We start from the raw sequence: 20253 nt of genomic DNA, 5'->3' as shown, positions 1-20253 counted from the left end.
ATTACCACAGCCTTCCATGTCACTCCAGCTGCTGGTTACATACTAATTAGTTTAATTGGTGTTTATGTATAATATTGGTAAACATACTATTTTGCATAGTGTAGGCACACACACACACAAAAGGGCAAGATGGAAAAAAGGGGTAAAAACCTGATGCTCAAAAAGAGACATATCTATGTTGATAAGAGAGATCAAATGAATAGTACAAACTAATCTAAAAAAGGCAAATAAAGAGGGAAAAGTAAAGAAACAATTTTTGTCCAAATCTATTTGCAATAAGTGAGTTTTCCAAGGTAGCAGCACTACAAAGTTGGTCAATAAAGAACAAAATCAAAGATACTTTATATCCTAACAGTGAGCACTGAGAATTGAAAATTTTAATATACTATTTATAACAGTTTAAAAAACAAAATATACATATGGATGAATTTGCCAAAATACCAGTACATTAAAAACTAGAAACGCATTCATGGTAAATTTAAAGAGAATGAAAGTGAATAGAGATACACTTTGCACATAGACTGGATAGCTCAATATTGTTATGGAGCCAAGTCTCTCCTCCAATTGATCTACAGGGTCAGTGCAATCAAAGGCAATGTATCAGCAGCCTACTTGTAGAAGGTGATTCTTAATATTATATGGAAGTCAAAGGGAAGACAAAAAATCTTAAAATGAAAAGCAAAATGCCATAATGTATCTAATTTTAAAAACTTTTTATAATCCATCAAAAGGAAAATAAAAATAATTGCATGAGAATAAGAATATAGATCAATAGAACAGCAAATAATTTTTAAATATATCAATACAAATAAGGTCAATTAATAGTTTACAGTGGACCAAGGCAATTTAATGTGGCAAGCATAGTGTTTCAATAAATGGTACCAGCATGGTTCAGTATCAATATGGCTTAAGTGAACATGGACTCTTGAGCCACACGACATGCAAAACATGACTCAAAATGGGTCAAATGTGTAAGAACTATAGCTATAAGACTATTTCGAAGAAAACATTGGACAAAATCTTGGTAAAAGTGAGGTAGGTAATATTTTCTTAAATAGGACACAAAAGTCATCAACACTAAAAGGAAAAGATAGAATCTTGATTTCATAAAAATAAAATGCATTTTCTCTTCCAAAGAAACTTTTTTTAAAAAGTTATTGGACTATAGTTGCTTAACAATGTTTTGTTATTTTCTGATCTCAGTAAAATGAATTTGCCATACGTCAAGGCTATGGTTTTTCCAGTGGTCATGTATGGATGTGAGAGCTGGACTGTGACGAAAGCTGAGTGCCAAAGAATTGATGCTTTTGAACTGTGGTGTTGGAGAGGACTCTTGAGAGTCCCTTGGACTGCAAGGCGATCCAACCAGTCCATCCTAAAGAAGATCAGTCCTGGGTGTTCATTGGAAGGACTGATGCTAAAACTAAAACTCCAATACTTTGGCCACTTCGTGTGAAGAGCTGACTCATTGGAAAAGACCCTGATGCTGGGAGGGATTGGGGGCAGGAGGAGAAGGGGATGACAGAGGATGAGATGGCTGGATGGCATCACTGACTCGATGGACATGGGTTTGGGTAAACTCCCGAAGTTGGTGATGGACAGGGAGGCCTGGCATGTTGCAGTTCACAGGGTTGCAAAGAGTCAGATACGACTGAGCGACTGAACTGAACTGAACTGAACTGAGAAATATGTATGCCCCTCTTTTTAAAATCTCCTTCCCATTTAGGTCACCACAGAGCTTTGAGTAGAGTTCGCTGTGCTATGCAGCATATTCTCATCTGTCATCTATTTTGTGCACAGCAGGAGATGTCCACTGACAGAGGGATAGATACAGAAGGTGTGGCACCCGTGTGCATTGGAACACTACACAGCCACGAGCGAAACAAGGCTGTGCACGGGTCTGTGTGGTGTCTGGGTCAGACACACAGAGTGAAAAAAGTCAGAAGGTGTGGCACACGTGTGCAGTGGAACACTACACAGCCACGAGTGAAACAAGACTGTGCACGGGTCTACGTGGTGTCCGGGTCAGACACACAGAGTGAAAAAAGTCAGAAGGAGAAAGCTAAATATTTCATGTTAATGTCTACATACGGAATCTAGAAAAACGGTAGTGATGAACCGATTTGACAGGCAAGAATAGAGAGGCAGACATAGAGAATTCATTTCTGGACACAGTTGGAGGAGTAGTTGTTGTTACAGTTGCTAAGTCTTGTCTGACTGTTTGCAAGCCTGTGGACTGCAGCACACCATTCTCCCCTGTCCTTCACAGAGTTTGCTCAGGGGGAAGGAGAGGGTGGGAAAAACTAAGAGAGTACCATTGGCATACATGCACTACCATGTGTAAATTAGATTGCTAATGAGAAACTGCTCCATAGCACAGGAAACTCAGTGTGGTACTCTGTGATGACCTAGAGGGCTGCAAAGCTTGGGGAGGGTTCGAGGGAGGATGAAGAGAGAGAGAATATACATATACTTAGAGCTTATTCATGTTGCTGTATAGCAAAAACCAACAAAATATTGTAAAGCAATTATCCTCCAATGAAAAATAAATTAATAATTAAATACATTTTACTCAAAAATATACAAGCACTTCTGCAGCTCAATTCCAGAAAAATAAACGACCCAATCAAAAAATGGGCCAAAGAACTAAATAGACATTTCTCCAAAGAAGACATACGGATGGCTAACAAACACATGAAAAGATGCTCAACTTCACTCATTATTAGAGAAATGCAAATCAAAACCACAATGAGATACCACTTCACACCAGTCAGAATGGCTGTGATCCAAAAATCTGCAAGCAATAAATGCTGGAGAGGGTGTGGAGAAAAGGGAACCCTCCTACACTGTTGGTGGGAATGCAAACTAGTACAGCCACTATGGAGAACAGTGTGGACATTCCTTAAAAAATTGCAAATAGAACTACCTTATGACCCAGCAATCCCGCTCCTGGGCATACACACCGAGGAAATCAGAATTGAAAGAGACACTTGTACCCCAATGTTCATCGCAGCACTGTTTATAATAGCCAGGACATGGAAACAACCTAGATGTCCATCAGCAGATGAATGGATAAGAAAGCTGTGGTACATATACACAATGGAGTATTACTCAGCCATAAAAAAGAATTCATTTGAATCAGTTCTGATGAGATGGATGAAACTGGAGCCAATTATACAGAGTGAAGTAAGCCAGAAAGAAAAACACCAATACAATATACTAACACATATATATGGAATTTAGGAAGATGGCAATGACGACCCTGTATGCAAGACAGGGAAAGAGACACAGATGTGTATAACGGACCGTTGGACTCAGAGGGAGAGGGAGAGGGTGGGATGATTTGGGAGAATGACATTCTAACATGTATACTATCATGTAAGCATTGAATCACCAGTCTATGTCTGACGCAGGATGCAGCATGCTTGGGGCTGGTGCATGGGGATGACCCAGAGATATGTTATGGGGAGGGAGGTGGGAGGGGGGTTCATGTTTGGGAACGCATGTAAGAATTAAAGATATTAAAATTTAAAAAATGAAAAGCTAAAAACAAATTAAAAAAATAAAAATAAAAAAATAAATCTGCTGGAAGTACAAAAAAAATAAATAAATAAATACATTTTAAAAAAGAAATAAATTCCCAGGAAATAAGAGGAGAGACATAAGTACTAAGAGCTATATAAATTCTCAGCCTAATAGACAAGATCAAAAATCAAGAACCTAAACTCAAAATTCATAATTTATGCTTATGAACTGTTAGGAAATAGACAATAATTGTAAAGGAATGCAATTCAACTATCAAACATTTACTGAGCATTTATTCCGTGCTGGGATCAAATCTAGGGATATAGGAGCTAAGGTTTTGTGAACACACATGGCTGTTATAAAGACGAGCAAACATCATTGAGACAAGACTTTTGCCCTGTGCAAGAGTCTCTCCAGGGCCCCCTTCATGTCCCTGTTCCTGAGGCTATAAATGAAGGGGTTCAGCAGTGGAGTGACCACTGTGTACATTACAGAGGCGACGGTGCTCTTGTCCCTGGAGGTGCTGGATGAGGGGAAAAAATACAGTCCAATAATTGTTCCATAATACAGAGACACCACAGAGAGGTGGGAGCCACATGTGGACAATGCTTTGCAGATCCCCTTGGTGGAGGGGACCTTCAGGATGGTGGCCCCGATGCATCCATAAGAGGTGAGGATACATATTAATGGGAGGATGATGACGACCACTCCTGCTGTGAAAATGGCCAGCTCATTGAGGGATGTGTCTGAGCAGGAGAGCTTCAACAGGGCATCAAGATCACAGAAGAAATGGGGGATGCTGTGGTCAGCACAAAAGGACAGCCGGGTCAGGAGGAGGGTGTGACACAGGGCATTGGCACAGGAGAGAATCCAGGACACAGTTACTAGAAAGGTGCACAGCCCCTGTCCCATGACGGTGCTGTAGTGGAGAGGGTGGGAGATGGCCACATACCGATCATAGGCCATTGAGGTGAGCAGGAAATCCTCCAGATCAGTCAAAAAGAGGAAGAAATACATCTGTGTTATGCACCCTGCATAGGGGATGGATTGATCCAGAGTGTGCATGTTTATCAGCATTTTAGGGATGGTGACAGATGAAAAGGAGACGTCAGTGAGGGCCAAGTGGCTGAGGAAGAAGTACATGGGGTGTGGAGGTGAGGGTCCAGCCTGATGAGCAGGAGGATGAGCAGGTTGCCCAGAACCGTGGTCAGGTACATGCCCAGGAACAGGGCGAAGAACATGCCCTGCTGCTCTGGCCAGATGGGGAGTCCCAGGAGGAGGAATTCAGACACGCTGCTATTTTCCTGCCTCTTCATGCTCCTCTCCTGTCTGCTGTGAACAAAAGGATAGTAAAGTAGCACATTTTCACTACAGAGGCAGAAAATAATGAGTCCTTTCTGCTGGTGAATGTCAGTGTCTGCCTGCATTGCCATGTCCCTGCAAAACCCTTAAATGTATGGCGTTACCATGTAAAACAGGGAATTTACCAACCAAGAAGAGGTTTGATACAGAACAGAAACTGGCTCAGTGGCACTTTTCCATCATCTAGGAGAGGGGCCATCTCTAAGTCATAATTTGCAGCTGTGTCTTTTCAACAAAGAGAAAATGTCACAGCATCTTAGTAGAGGGATAGATAGTAAGTGAAAATCTCCCTCATTTCTATTCTGTTTCTGTACATTTAAGAACAATCCTATGGTTTGACTTTCAGATTGTGACATAATGATTTTTCTGAAATCTTACCTTTCCTAAGTAAAGTATAGGGAGGAAGTTTCAACAACAAATTCTCACAGGGAAGTGGATCAAAAATACATTGCCAAAGTTTCAATTATGTATAAAGGCTGAAGAGAAAAGAATCATATCTCTTGATTGAACTCAGAGGGTCGTATATCTCAGCCTTGCAATATCACTGCTTTACAAAGTAAAAATATTACTGTCAGTCACATATTTTTTTTACTAGTACTCATATTTATCATTATCTAATCTTCTCTTGATCCAACAAACTCTCCTGACCTCATGAATAGGCACACCCATAATAAAAAGAGTTGTCATCAAGAGTCAAAGTGATAAGCCATGATATGCCTTCTCCCCTTGTCTTTAGGTACTAGCATGAGAACTGACATAAATAAGACCACTTGTGCACATACATACATACACACACACACACAAATACACACCTGCTATAGGGAAAGGAAACCAGCTATGCTCTGAACTTTATGCTAATGTGATTTGGCTGCTGAGAGTAAGGACAGGTTTCTCAGTTTCTCCGTAGGACACCTGGAGACCATATGTAGCCAATTCTGTGGTCCTGAACCTCTTACCAGCATCAGAGAGAAAAAATCCATGAGCCTTGGAGTTTGTCTCCAAGGAGTTCATCTCCAAGTTCAGAATGGAGTGTGAACACTATCATCTGCCCAACAGGGAGAAGACTCAAGGGAACAGACCCCAAACTCCTGGTTAGAGACATGCATTAAACAAAGATTAATTGCTCAGTTTTCTTCTTACTCTCTCCAAGACAGACGCCCTCGGGCAGTCGTTCCTAAACTTTGATGTGCCACAGAATCCCCTAGGGAGCTTGTTAAAGTTGCAGATCCCAGCCCACCTCCAGTGATGTTCTTTCTTGAACTCTGCAACCAGGGAATTCTGATGCACATGGTCCTAAGGGCAGATTTTGAGGAAACATTGTCCTTAGGAAGAACATCATGGTGATGCCCTGTGGATGTGAGCCCCCCAAAAGATGTAAAAGACCTTCTTACCCTTCCCTTAATGCTTCCCTGAATTAAGTCATAGCCTGGTATGTGAGCAGGGATTTATTTTCCAAGTGGAAATTCCCTTTTGATTTTCTGCTTTTAAAATTAATTCTTCTTCATGATGGAAACCCAAATACAATAACATAGATATGAATGGAAAGAAGTACATCAAAGAACTTCACCCTTCCATTATACATTTATCCTTCTAAAGTGGATTTTATTCAAGAAATTTTATATTTACATAAATGGGATTTATTTTATATGGTATTTTATAGCTTTCTTTCCCTATAAGAATATATCGCAATAATATTTGCATATCTACATCTATGCATATAAATATAAAGAATACATATAACATCAACATGTCAATCTACTTAAAATTTAAAAATTTTAGCTGCACTCTTGCTGAATAGTTCTGATGAACCAACTCATTGCAAAGACACTGATGCTGGGAAAGATTGAGGGCAGGAAGTGAAACTGGTGACAGAGCATTAGATGGTTGGATGGCATCACCAACTCAATGGACATGAAAAGTGAAAGCAAGTGAAAGCCCTCAGTCATGTCCAACTCTTTGTGACCCCATGGACTATAGCCCGCCAGGTTCCTCTGTCCATGGAATTCTCCAGGCAAGAATACTAGAGTGGGTAGCCATTGCCTTCTCCAGGGGATCCTCCCAACCCAGGTATTGACCCAAGTGCCCTGCATTACAGGCGAATTTTTTACCATCTGAGCCACCAGGGAAGTGCAAGAACACTGGAGTGGGTATCCTATCCCTTCTCTAGTGGATCTTCCTGACCTAGGAGTTGAACGGGTGTCTCCTGCATTGCAGGCAGATTCTTTACCAGCTGAGCTACCAGGGAAGATTTTGAGCAACTGTAGGAGGTGGTGAAGGACAGGGAAACCTGACATGCTGCAGTCCATGGAGTCACAAAGAGTTGGACACAACTTAATGACTAAACAACAACAAAATTGTTGAATTAACTCAGTGATTCCTTAATGAAAAATCTTGAATTCTTTAATAAAGTTAAACCTTACTAAAGATTATACAATGCCTTGAAATCTTCTCTGTGTCAGTTGTCTGATCACGGTTACTTTCACATCTCCAAAGCTTCCAGTTTTACAGGCTCCATTATCATGATTCCCCCATGCCCGTGAGGAACTTCATGCTCCTTTGAAAACAGAAGAACCTAACTTTGAAATGTCCAGGAAAAATACATGAAGAATGGAAGGTTAAATTGAACTCTGTGAAAAGAGAGGTAATAAAGCCAGACTGTCTTCATTCACCTAAGGGATTGCTTAAGTCAGAGCTTATAGAATGAAATAAATAAACAGTGAAGTAATTTGCTATTGTAATATTCTATACATGTATCAAATATCAAACTCCTTCCAACGTTTTGATTTCCTTCTTTACACCCAAACAGACTAGAGCTGGGGACATACCACAGACTTAAATGTCACTCCAGATGCTGGTTACATATTGCTTAATCTTACGTTTATGTATAAAGTTGGTAAAGATCTTACATTTTGCATAGCACCAGCACACACACAAAATGACACCATAGAAGGACTGGGATAAAAACCAATGCTAAAAAAGACATAAACCTAATAATAATAGCGATAAAATGAACAAGTAAGAAATAAACTTATCTTTAAAAAGGGAGAAAAACAGGGAAAAGAAAACAAAAAAGAATCTCCCTCCAAATCGGTTTGCACTAAGTGATTTTGCAAGGTAGCAGGATTACAAAGCTGATGAACAAAACCCCAAAATCAATGGTACTTTATATCCTAGCATGGAGAATTGAAAAGTTTTAAGACACTATCTATAACAGTATAAAAACTGAAAAATACATATGGATGAATTTACCAAAATACCTGCAATACTAGTACATTAAAAAGCACAAAATATTTATGGTGAAATAAAGAAGATGAAAATAGAGATATACCTTGCACACACACTAGATAATTCAATATTATCATAGAGCTGGTTCTCTCCCCCATTTGACCTACAGGGTCAAGCCATCAAAGCTAAAAACATTAGCAGCCTACTTTTTGTTGTTTTTTTTTTTGTTTTGTTTTTTTTTTAGCAGCCTACTTTTTGTTTTTTTTTTTTTTTTTTTTTTTAACAATCCCACTGGTCACTTTTATTTTTTTTTTTTTTTTTAATTTTTAGTTTTTTATTTTTTAAATTTTAAAATCTTTAATTCTTACATGCATTCCCAAACATGAACCCCCCTCCCACCTCCCTCCCCAGAACATCTTTCTGGGTCATCCCCATGTACCAGCCCCAAGCATGTTGCATCCTGCGTCAGACATAGACTGGCGATTCAATTCACATGATAGTATACATGTTAGAATGTCATTCTCCCAAATCATCCCACCCTCTCCCTCTCCCTCTGAGTCCAAAAGTCCATTATACACATCTGTGTCTCTTTCCCTGTCTTGCATACAGGGTCATCATTGCCATCTTCCTAAATTCCATATATATGTGTTAGTATACTGTATTGGTGTTTTTCTTTCTGGCTTACTTCACTCTGTATAATTGGCTCCAGTTTCATCCATCTCATCAGAACTGATTCAAATGAATTCTTTTTAACGGCTGAGTAATACTCCATTGTGTATATGTACCACAGCTTTCTTATCCATTCATCTGCTGATGGACATCTAGGTTGTTTCCATGTCCTGGCTATTATAAACAGTGAGCAGCCTACTTTTTGAAGATACTTCTTAATTTTACACAGACATGAAAGGGAAACCATAATAATTTAAAATGAGAAAAAAACTGCCAGACTTACTTTACCTAATTTCAAAACTTTTATAATCCATAGCAAAGAAAATAATAATATTGGCATGAGAATAGGAATATAGATCAATAGAACAGTGAATAATTTTGAAATCAGTCAATACACACAAGGTCAATTAATAGTTTATGAATGCACCAAGGCAATTTCATGTGGCAAGGATATTGTTTCAGAAAATGATGTCAGCATGACTCAGTATCAATATGTCTTAAGTGAACATGGACTTTTGGCTGCACTACATGCAAAAAATAACTTGAAACGGAGCAATTGTGTAAAAGCTATAAGTATAAAACCATGGTGTAGGCAACATTTCCTTAGATAAGCCACAGAAGTCATGAACTCTTTAAAAAAACATAATCTTGACTTCGTAATAATAAAATGCATCTGCAATTCAAAAGAAACTCTTCTTTAAAAATTTTATCGGCATATAATTACAATGTTTATTAGTTTCTGCTCTTGAGGAAAGTGAATTAGCCATACGTATACAATTCTGTTGTTGTTCAGTTGATCAGTCATGTCCAACTCTTTGCGACTGGATGGACTGCAGCATGCTAGGCTTCCCTGTCCCTTCTCCCATCTCCCAGAGCTTGCTCAAACTCATGTCCACTGAGTCAATGATGCCATCCAACCATCTCATCCTCTGTTGTTCCATTCTCCTGCCTTCAATCTTTCCCAGCATCAAGGTCTTTTCCAATGAGTCAACTCTTCATATTAGGTGGCCAAAGTATTGGAGCTTCAGCATCAGTCCTTCCAATGATTATTCAGGATTGATTTCCTTTAGGATGGACTGGTTGGATCTCCTTGCAGTCCAAGGGACTCTCAAGAGTCTTCTTCAACACCACAGTTCAAAAGTGTCAATTCTTTGGCTCAGCTTTCTTTATGGTCCAACTCTCACATCCATGTATGACTACTGGAAAAACCATAGCTTTGGACGGATCTTTGTTGGCTAAGTAATGTCTCTGCTTTTTAATATGCTGTCTAGGCTGGTCATAGCTTTTCTTCCAAGGAGTAAGGGTCTTTTAATTTCCTGGCTGCAATCACCACCTGCAGTGATTTTTGAGCCCAAGAAAATAAAGTCTGTTATGATTTCCATTGTTTTCCCATCTGTTTGCCATGTAGTGGCAGGACCGAATGCCATGATCTTAGTTTTTTGCACGTTGAATTATAAGTCAACTTTTTCACTTTCCTTTTTCACCTTCATCAAGAGGCTCCTTAGTTCTTCTTGGTTTTCTACTATAAGGGTGGTGTCATCTGCATATCTGAGGTTATTGATATTCCTCTTGGCAATGTTGATTCCAGCTTGTGCTTCATCCATACTGGCATTTCTCATGATGTCCTCTGCATAGAAGTTAAATAAGCAGGGTGACAATAAACAGCCTTGAGGTACTCCTTTCCCAATTTGGAGCCAGTCCATTGTTCCATGTCCAGTTCTAAATGTTACCTCTTGACCTGCATTCAGGTTTCTCAGGAGGCAGGTCAGGTGGTCTGGTATTCCCATCTCTTGAAGAATTTTCCAAAGCTTGTTGTGATCCACACAGTCAAAGGCCTTAGTGCAGTCAAAGAAACAGAAAAGAAAGTAGAAAGAAAGCGAAGTCGCTCAGACATGTACAACTCTATGAGACCCTGTGGACTGTAGCCTATCAAGTTCCTATGTCCATGGGATTCTCCAAGCAAGAATATTGGAGTGGGTTGCCATTTCCTTTTCCAGGGGATCTTCCTGACCCAGGGATCAGACCCGGGTCTTCCACATTGCAGGCAGATGCTTTACTCTCTGAGCCACCAGGGAATGAAGCAGAGGTAGATATTTTTCTGGAATTCTCTTGCTTTTTCTATGATTGAACAGATGTTGGCAATGTGATCTCTGGTTCCTCTGCAGTTTCTAAATCCAGTTTGAACATTTTTAAGTTCTTGTTTTACATACTGTTGAACCAGTCTAGCTTGGAGAATCTTGAGAATTACTTTGCTAGCATGTGAAATGAGTGCAACTGTGCAGTTGTTTGAAAATTCTTTGACATTGCCCTAATTTGGACCTGGAATGAAAACGGACATTTTCCATTTCTATGGCCATTGCTGAGTTTTCCAAATTTGCTGGTATATGGAGCTCAGCACTTGAACAGCGTCATCTTTTAGGATTTGAAATAACTCAGCTGGAATTCCATCACCTCCACTAGCTTTGTTTTTAGTGATGCTTCCTAAGGCCCACTTGACTTTGCACTCCAAGATGTCTGGCTCTAGGTAAGTGACCACACCATCATGGTTATCTGGGTTATTCGGATTTTTTTGTATAGTTCTCTTGTATATTCTTGTCATCTCTTCTGAATATCTTCTTCTTCAGTTAAGTCCATACCATTTGTGTTTTTATTGTGCCCATCTTGGCATGACATGTTCCATTGGTATTTCTAATTTTCTTGAAGCGATCTCTAGTCTTTCCCATTCTGTAGTTTTCCTCTATTTCTTTGCATTGTTTACTTAGGATTTCTTATCTCTCCTTGCTATTCTATTTAATATATAGTAGTATTTAACACTGTACTTGGAGAAGGCAATGGCAACCCACTCCAGTACTCTTGCCTGGAAAATCCCATGGGTGGAGGAGCCTGGTAGGCTGCAGTCCATGGGGTCGTGAAGAGTCAGACACGAATGAGCGACTTCACTTTCACTTTCATGCATTGGAGAAGGAAATGGCAACCCACTCCAGGGTTCTTGCCTGGAGAGTCCCAGGGATGGGGGAGCCTGGTGGGCTGCCGTCTATGGGGTCGCACAGAGTCTGACATGACTGAAGCGACTTAGCAGCAGCAACACATTACTGCTGCTGCTGCTGCTGCTGCTGCTGCTGCTGCTGCTGCTGCTGCTGCTGCTGCTAAGTCACTGCAGTTGTCTCCGACTCCATGTGACTCCACAGATGGGAGCCCACCAGGCTCTTCTGTCCATGGGATTTTCCAGGCAAGAACACTGGAGTAGGGTGCCATCACCTTCTCCCAACACACAATACTGCTATGTATTAAAATACAAAAATTTAATATAACACTATTATATTTTATTTTATTATTTTTTTAATATGCCCAACCTTGTTTTTCTTTTTTTTTAATATAAATTTATTTATTTTAATTGGAGGTTAATTACTTTACAATATTGTATTGGTTTTGCCATACATCAACATGAATCCGCCACAGGTATACATGTGTTCCCCATCCTGAACCCCTCTCCCTCCTCCCTCCCCATTTAAATATAACAGTTTAGCACAGGGAACTGTACAGCACAGAGAACTCTTCTCAACACTCTGTGGTGGATTTCCTTTCCATTTAGGTCACCACGGAGCACTGAGAAGAGTTCCCTCTGCTATACAGTAAGTTCTCATTAGTTATCTTTATAATACATAGTACTAAATGTCTGGTTGTTTTTTTTTTATCTCTGGTTCTTCGCCTTTTCTAAACCCAGCATGGACATCTGGAAGTTCTCAGTTCGCATAATGCTGAAGCCTAGCATGCAGGTTTTTGAGAATAATCTTACTAGCATAGGAGATGAGAACAAATGTCTGGTGGTTTGAAAGGAAAGGAGTTAGACAAGGTTGCTTATTGTCACTCTGTTTATTTAACTTATGGGCTGAGCACACCATGAGAAATGCCGGCTGGATGAGTTATATGCTAGAATCAAGCTTGGTGGGAGAAACATCAACAATTTCAGATAGGAGGATGCTACCACTCTAATGGCAGAAAACAAAAAGGAACAAAAAGAACCTCTTGATGAAGGTGAAGGAGGAGGGTGAAAAACCAGATGAAATCTAAATATTAAAAAAAACTAAGATCAAGATTGCCTGGAGAAATATCAATAACCTCAGATATGCAGATGACATCACCCTTATGGCAGAAAGTGAAGAGGAACTAAAAAGCCTCTTGATGAAAGTGAAAGAGGAGAGTGAAAAAGTTGGCTTAAAGCTTGATATTCAGAAAACTAATATCATGGCATCTGGACCCATCACTTCATGACAAATAGATGGGGAAACAGTGGAAACCATGTCAGACTTTATTTGAGGGGGGGCTCCAAAATCACTGCAGATAGTGACTGCAGCCATGAAATTAAAAGATGCTTATTCCTTGGAAGGAAAGTTATGACCAACCTAGATAGCATATTGAAAAGTAGAGATACTACCTTGCCAACAAAGGTCTGTCTAGTCAAGGTTATGGTTTTTCCAGTAGTCATGTATGGATGTGAGAGTTGGACTGTGAAGAAAGCTGAGCACCAAAGAATTGATGCTTTTGAACTGTGGTGTTGGAGAAGACTCTTAGGAGTCCCTTGGACTGCAACCAGTCCATTCTAAAGGAGATCAGTCCTGGGTGTTCATTGGAAGGACTGATGCTGAAGCTGAAACTCCAGTACTTTGGCCACCTCATGAGAAGAGTTGACTCATTGGAAAAGACTCTGATGCTGGGAGGGATTGGGGGCAGGAGGAGAAGGGGATGACAGAGGATGAGATGGCTGGATGGCATCACCAACTCGATGGACATAAGTTTGAGTAAACTCTGGGAGTTGGTGATAGACAGGGAAGCTTGGCATGCTGTGATTCATGGGGTTGCAAAGAGTCAGACATGACTGAGCAACTGAGCTGAACTGAACTGAATATTCCATTGTGTATATGTACCACATCTTCTTTGTCCATTCATCTGTTGATGGACACCTAGGGTGCTTCCATGTTATAGCTATTGTAAATAGTGCTGCAGTGAACACTGGGGGTACATATGTCTTTTTCAATTTTGGTTTCCCTTGGGTATATGCCTAGGAGTGGGATTGCTGGGTCATGTGGTGGTTTTATTCCTAGTTTTTTAAGGAATCTGCATACCATCTTCCATAGTGGCTGTATCAATTGACATTCCCACTAACAGTTATGTGCCACATTTTTATCTATTCCTCTTTCATATACGTTTACTGTTGTTGTCATTCAGTTGCCCAGTCATGTCTGACTCTTCGTGACCCCATGGACTGCAGCATGTCAGGCCTCCCTGTCTCTCACTATCTCCTGGAGTTTTCCAGAGTTCATGTCCATTGCATCAGTGATGCTATTGAAATATCTTACCCTTGTCTCACTCTTCTCCTTCTGCCTTCAGTCTTTCTCAGCATCAGGGTTTTTTCCAGTGAGCTAGCTGTTCACATCCGGTGACCAAAGCATTGGAGCTTTTTTCACCCTCCTCTTTCACTTTCATCAAGAGGCTTTTTAGCTCCTCTTCACTTTCTGCCATAAGGGTGGTGTCCTCTGCATATCTGAGGTTATTGATATTTCTCCCGGCAATCTTGATTCCAGCTTGTGTTTCTTCCAGTCCAGTGTTTCTCATGATGTACTCTGCATATAAGTTAAATAAGCAGGGAGACAATATACAGCCTTGACGTACCCCTTTTTCTATTTGGAACCAGTCTGTTGTTCCATGTCCAGTTCTAACTGTTGCTTCCTGAACTGCATACAGGTTTCTCAAGAAGCAGGTCAGGTGGTCTGGTATTCCCATCTCTTTCAGAATTGTCCACAGTCTATTGTGATCCACACAAAGGCTTTGGCATGGTCAATAAAGCAGAAATATATGTTTTTCTGGAACTCTCTTGCTTTTTTGATGATCCAGTGGATGTTGGCAATTTGATCTCTGGTTCCTCTGCCTTTTCGAAAACCAGCTTGAACATCTGGAAGTTCATGGTTCACGTATTGCTGAAGCCTGGCTTGGAGAATTTTGAGCATTACTTTACTAGCGTGTGAGATGAGTGCAATTGTGCGGTAGTTTGAGTATTCTTTGGCATTGCTTTTCTTTGGGATTGGAATGAAAACTGACCTTTTCCAGTCCTGTGGCCACTGCTGAGTTTTCCAAATTTGCTGGCATATTGAGTGCAGCACTTTCACAGCATCATCTTTCAGGATTTGAAATAACTCAACTGGAATTCCATCACCTCCACTAGCTTTGTTCCTAATGATGCTTTCTAAGGCACACTTGACTTCACATTCCAGGATGTCTGGCTCTAGATTAGTGATCACACCATCATGATTATCTGGGTCGTGAAGCTCTTTTTTGTATAGTTCTTCTGTGACTTCCTTGGTGGCTCAGACGGTAAAGCATCTGTCTACAATGCAGGAGACCTGGGTTCGAGCCCTGGATTGGGGAGATCCCCTGGAGAAGGAAATGACAATCCACTCCAGCACTGTTGCCTGGAAAATCCCATGGACAGAGGAGCCTGGTACACTACAGTCTATGGGTCACAAAGAGTTGGACACGACTGAGCAACTTCACTTCACTTCACTTCTGTGTATTCTTGCCACCTCTTCTTAATATCTTCTGCTTTGGTTAGGTCCATACCATGTCTGTCCTTTATTGAGCCCATCTTTGCATGAAATGTTCCCTTGGTATCTCTAATTTTCTTGAAGAGATCTCTAGTCTTTCCCATTCTGTTGTTTGCCTCTATTTCTCTGGATTGATCACTGAAGAAGGCTTTCTTATGTCTCCTTGCTATTCTCTGGAACTCTGCATTCAGATGCTTATATCTTTCCTTTTCTCCTTTGCTTTTTGCTTCTCTTCTTTTCATGGATATTTGTAAGGCCTCCCCAGGCAGTCATTTTGCTTTTTTGCATTTCTTTTCCATGGGGATGGTCTTGATCCTTGTCTCCTGTACAATGTCATGAACTTCTGTCCATAGTTCATCAGGCACTCTGTCTATCAGATCTAGTCCCTTAAATTTATTTCTCACTTCCACTGTATAATCATAAGGGATTTCATTTAGGTCATACCCGAATGGTCTAGCAGTTTTCTCCACCTTCTTCAATTTAAGTCTGAATTTGGCAATAAGGAGTTCTGATCTGAGCCACAGTCAGCTCTCGGTCTTGTTTTCGCTGACTGTATAGAGCTTCTCCACCTTTGGCTGCAAAGAATATGATCAATCTGATTTCAGGATAACCACCTGGTGATGTCCACATGTAGAGTCTTCTCTTGTGTTGTTGGAAGAGAGTGTTTTTTATGACCAGTGCGTTCTCTTGACAAAACTCTGTTAGCCTTTGCCCTGCTTCATTCCGTACTCCAAGGCCAAATTTGCCTGTTACTCCAGGTGTTTCTTGACTTCCTTCTTTTGCATTCCAGTCCCCTATAATGAAAAGGACATCTTTTTTGGGTGTTAGTTCTAAAAAGTCTTGTAGGCCTTCATAGAACCGTTCAACTTCAGCTTCTTCAGTGTTACTGGTTGGGGAATAGGCTTGGATTACCTTGATATTGAATGGTTTGCCCTGGAACGAACAGAGACCACTCTGTCATTTTAGAGATTGCATCCAAGCACTGCATTTTGAACTCTTTTGTTGACCATGATGGCTACTCCATTTCTTCTGAGGGATTCCTGCCCACAGTAGTAGATATGATGATGATCTGAGTTAAATTCACTCATTCCAGTCCCTTTTAGTTTGTTGATTCCTAAAATGTCAATGTTCACTCTTGCCATCTCCTGTTTGACCACTTCCAATTTGTCTTGATTCATGGACCTAACATTCCAGGTTCCTATGCAATAAATATTGCTCTTTACAGCATCGGACCTTGCTTCTATCACCAGTCACATCCATAACTGGGTATTGTTTTTGCTTTGGCTCCATCCCTTCATTCTTTTTTTTTTTTTTTTAGTTTAAACACATTCCTAAAACTCCATCAAATTTTATTATAAATGAACAATATTTTCCATATTATGACAAGTCTTGTCATTTTCCTTCAACCAGACATTATTTAAATTTAGAACCTTGTGATTCTTACACGTTAATAACACCACCCACTTACCTATGTCTTCTGGAGTTATTTCTCCATTGATCTCCGGTAGCATATTGGGCACCTACCGACCCAGGGAGTTCCCCTTTCAGTAGCCTATCATTTTAACTTTTCATACTGTTCATGGGGTTCTCAAGGCAAGAATATTGAAGTGGTTTGCCATTCCCTTCTCCAGTGGACCACATTCTGTCAGACCTCTCCATCATGACCCTCCCATCCTAGATGGCCCCCACACAGCATGGCTTAGTTTTTTGAGTTAGACAAGACTGTGGTCCATGTGATCAGATTGGCTAGTTTTCTGTGATTTTGGTTTCAGTGTGTCCGCCCTCTGATGCCCTCTCGCAACACCTACCGTCTTACTTGGGTTTCTCTTACCTTGGACATGGGGTATCTCTTCACGGCTGCTCCAGCAAAGCACAGCCACTGCTCCTTACCTTGGATGAGGGGTATCTCCTTACTGCCACCCCTCCTGACCTTCGACGTGGAGTAGCTCCCCTCAGCCCTCCTTGACCATGCAGCCACTGCTCCTTGGACATGGGGTTGCTCCTCTCAGCCGCCTCCCCTGACCTCGGACATGGGGTAGCTCCTCTCAGCCAGTAATGGAATATTACTCAGCCATAAAAAGAAACACATTTGAGTCAGTTCTAATGAGGTGGATGAACCTAGAGCATATTATACAGAGTGAAGTAAGTCATAAAGAGAAAGATAAATATCACATACTAATGCATATATATGGAATCTAGAAAGATGGTACCAAATAATTTATTTGCAGGGCAGCAGTGGAGAAACAGACATGGAGAACAGATTTATGGACATGGGGAGAGGGGAGGAGAGGATTTGAGGTATGAAGATGTGGCAGATATACACAATGGAATATTACACATCCAAAAAATGGATCAAATTGTGCCATTTTCTGAGACATAGACTGACCTACAGACTGTCGTATAGAGTGAAGTAAGTCAGAAAGAGAAAAAAAATATCGTATGTTAATGCATATATATGGAATCTGGAAAACAGTACTGATGAACCCATTTCTAGGTCAGGAATAGAGATGCTAACAGATGCAGAGAACAGACCTATGGACACACCAGGGAAGGAGAGGGTGGCACAAATTGGGAGAAGGATTGACACATATGCACTACCATGTGTAACATAGACAGCTAGTGGGAAGCAGCTATATAACACAGGGAACTCAGCTCAGTTTCTGTGATGACCTAGATGGGTGAGAAGGCTGGGTGGTGGGAGGCAGACTCAAGAGGGTGGGAATACATGTATACTTACAGCTGATTCGTGTTGCTGTACATCAGAACCGACACAACATTCTAAAGCAATTATCCTCCATGTAAAGTAAAAAAAATAAAATAAAATAAAATCTGGAAAAAAAAGAAAAATATATAAAAAACAAAATTAAATAAAATATGTAAATGAGAGGAGAAACATAAGTACTGCCAGCTGTGCAATTTCTCAGTTTAATACACAAAATTTATAATCAAGAATATCATTTCAAGGTTAACAATTTATGCTAATGAATTGTAAGGAAGTAGACAATAACTGTCATAGGATGCAAACCAAGTTATAAAATATTAACTGAGAATTTATTCCATGCTAGGATCTGGGGTTCTGTTAACACATGTGTCTGTTATAGGATGAGCAAATGTCATTGAGATAAGAGTTTTGCCCTGTGCAAGACTCTCTCCAGGGCCCCCTTCATGTCCCTGTTCCTGAGGCTATAAATGAAGGGGTTCAGCAGTGGAGTGACCACTGTGTACATCACAGAGGCAATGGTGCTCTTGTCCCTGGAGGTGCTGGATGGGGGAAAAAAATACAGTCCAATAATTGTTCCATAATACAGAGACACCACAGAGAGGTGAGAGCCACATGTGGACAATGCTTTGCAGATCCCCTTGGTGGAGGGGACCTTCAGGATGGTGGCCCCAATGCATCCGTAAGAGATCAGGATGCATATTAATGGGAGGACGATGACGACCACTCCTACTGTGAAAATGGCCAGCTCACTGAGGGATGTGTCTGAGCAGGAGAGCTTCAGCAGGGCATCAAGGTCACAGAAGAAATGGGGGATGCTGTGGTCAGCACAAAAGGACAGCCGGGTCAGGAGGAGGGTGTGACACAGGGCACTGGCACAGGAGAGAATCCAGGACACACTTACTAGGAAGGTGCACAGCCCCTGTCCCATGATGGTGCTGTAGTGGAGAGGGTGGCAGATGGCCACATACCGATCATAGGCCATTGAGGTGAGCAGGAAATTGTCCAAATCGGTAAAAAATATGAAAAAATACATCTGTGTTATGCATCCTGCATAGGGGATGGATTGATCCTGAGTCTGCATGTTTATCAGCATTTTAGGGACGGTGACAGATGAAAAGGAGACGTCAGTGAGGGCCAAGTGGCTGAGGAAGAAGTACATGGGGGTGTGGAGGCGAGGGTCCAACCTGATGAGCAGGAGGATGAGCAGGTTGCCCAGCACTGTGGTCAGGTACATGCCCAGGAACAGGGCGAAGAACATGCCCTGCTGCTCTGGCCAGATGGGGAGTCCCAGGAGGAGGAACTCGGACACACTGCTCTGGTTCTCCTTCCTCATGCTCCTCTCCTGTCTGCTGGGGGAGAAAGGACAGTGAAAGAAGCAGAAACTAACAATCAGGCAGATCAAAACGAATCCCTAGCATAGCAGAGGGATGTTAAGTTAAAATCTACCTCATTTCTATTTTGTTTCTCTACCTTTAAAAACAGTCATAAGGTTTGAACTTTAGGTTGTGACATATTGAACTTTTGAAATTTGAAAATCCTTTAGTAAGTATAGTGAGGAAGTTTCAACAAATTCTCAAAGGAAAGTGGATCAAAAATAAATAGTCAAAGTTTCCATTATGTATAAAGATTGAAGGAAAAAGAAGCTTATCTGCTGGTTGAACTCAGAGTGCCTTAGAGCTCAGTCTTGCAATTCACTGCTTTACGAAGCAAACTTATTACTGGCAGTTGCATATTTTTACTAGTACTCGTATTTTTCATTCTCCAGTCTCCTCCTGATCCAACAAGTTCCCATGACCCCTTGAACTTCCACAATTCATAGTAAAAAATGCTGTTGTCAATAGGTGTCAAAGAGATAAACCGTGATATGTCTTTTCGTCCACCACCATCTTTAGAAACTAATAAGAAGAAATGACATAAGCCAAGGGCACAAAGAGGTGATGACCACCTGTACACATACACACACATACACACACACACACACACACACACACACACACACTTGCTTTTTGTTGAAAGAGACTAAGTTCTACTCTGAACTTTGTGCTCAAGTGATCTAGTTGCAGGGAATAAGGACTGGTTTCTCAGCTTCTCTGGGCCTTCCCTGGTGGCTCAGATGGTAAAGAACCTGCCTGCAATCCAATGGGGGAGACC

General features: G+C 40.9%; 1 protein-coding gene and 1 pseudogene across 1 annotated transcript; both read right to left on the bottom strand.

Annotated features, from left to right (window-relative positions):
* Window positions 1–3900: 3900 nt before the first annotated feature.
* On the bottom strand, window positions 3901–6704 carry LOC138438041 (olfactory receptor 1J4-like; annotated as a pseudogene).
* Window positions 6705–18493: 11789 nt separating this feature from the next.
* LOC138438040 (olfactory receptor 1J4-like) lies at window positions 18494–19435 on the bottom strand. Its single transcript, XM_069586285.1, has one exon. The coding sequence runs from the start codon at window positions 19433–19435 to the stop codon at window positions 18494–18496; it is 942 nt and encodes a 313-aa protein (XP_069442386.1).
* Between the last annotated feature and the right edge of the window lie 818 nt (window positions 19436–20253).

Source organism: Ovis canadensis, chromosome 3 (genome assembly GCF_042477335.2).
Source record: "Ovis canadensis isolate MfBH-ARS-UI-01 breed Bighorn chromosome 3, ARS-UI_OviCan_v2, whole genome shotgun sequence".
Lineage (NCBI taxonomy): Eukaryota > Metazoa > Chordata > Mammalia > Artiodactyla > Bovidae > Ovis > Ovis canadensis.
The sequence above is the reverse complement of the archived record's forward strand: the minus strand, read 5'-3'. Positions and strand labels throughout refer to the sequence as shown.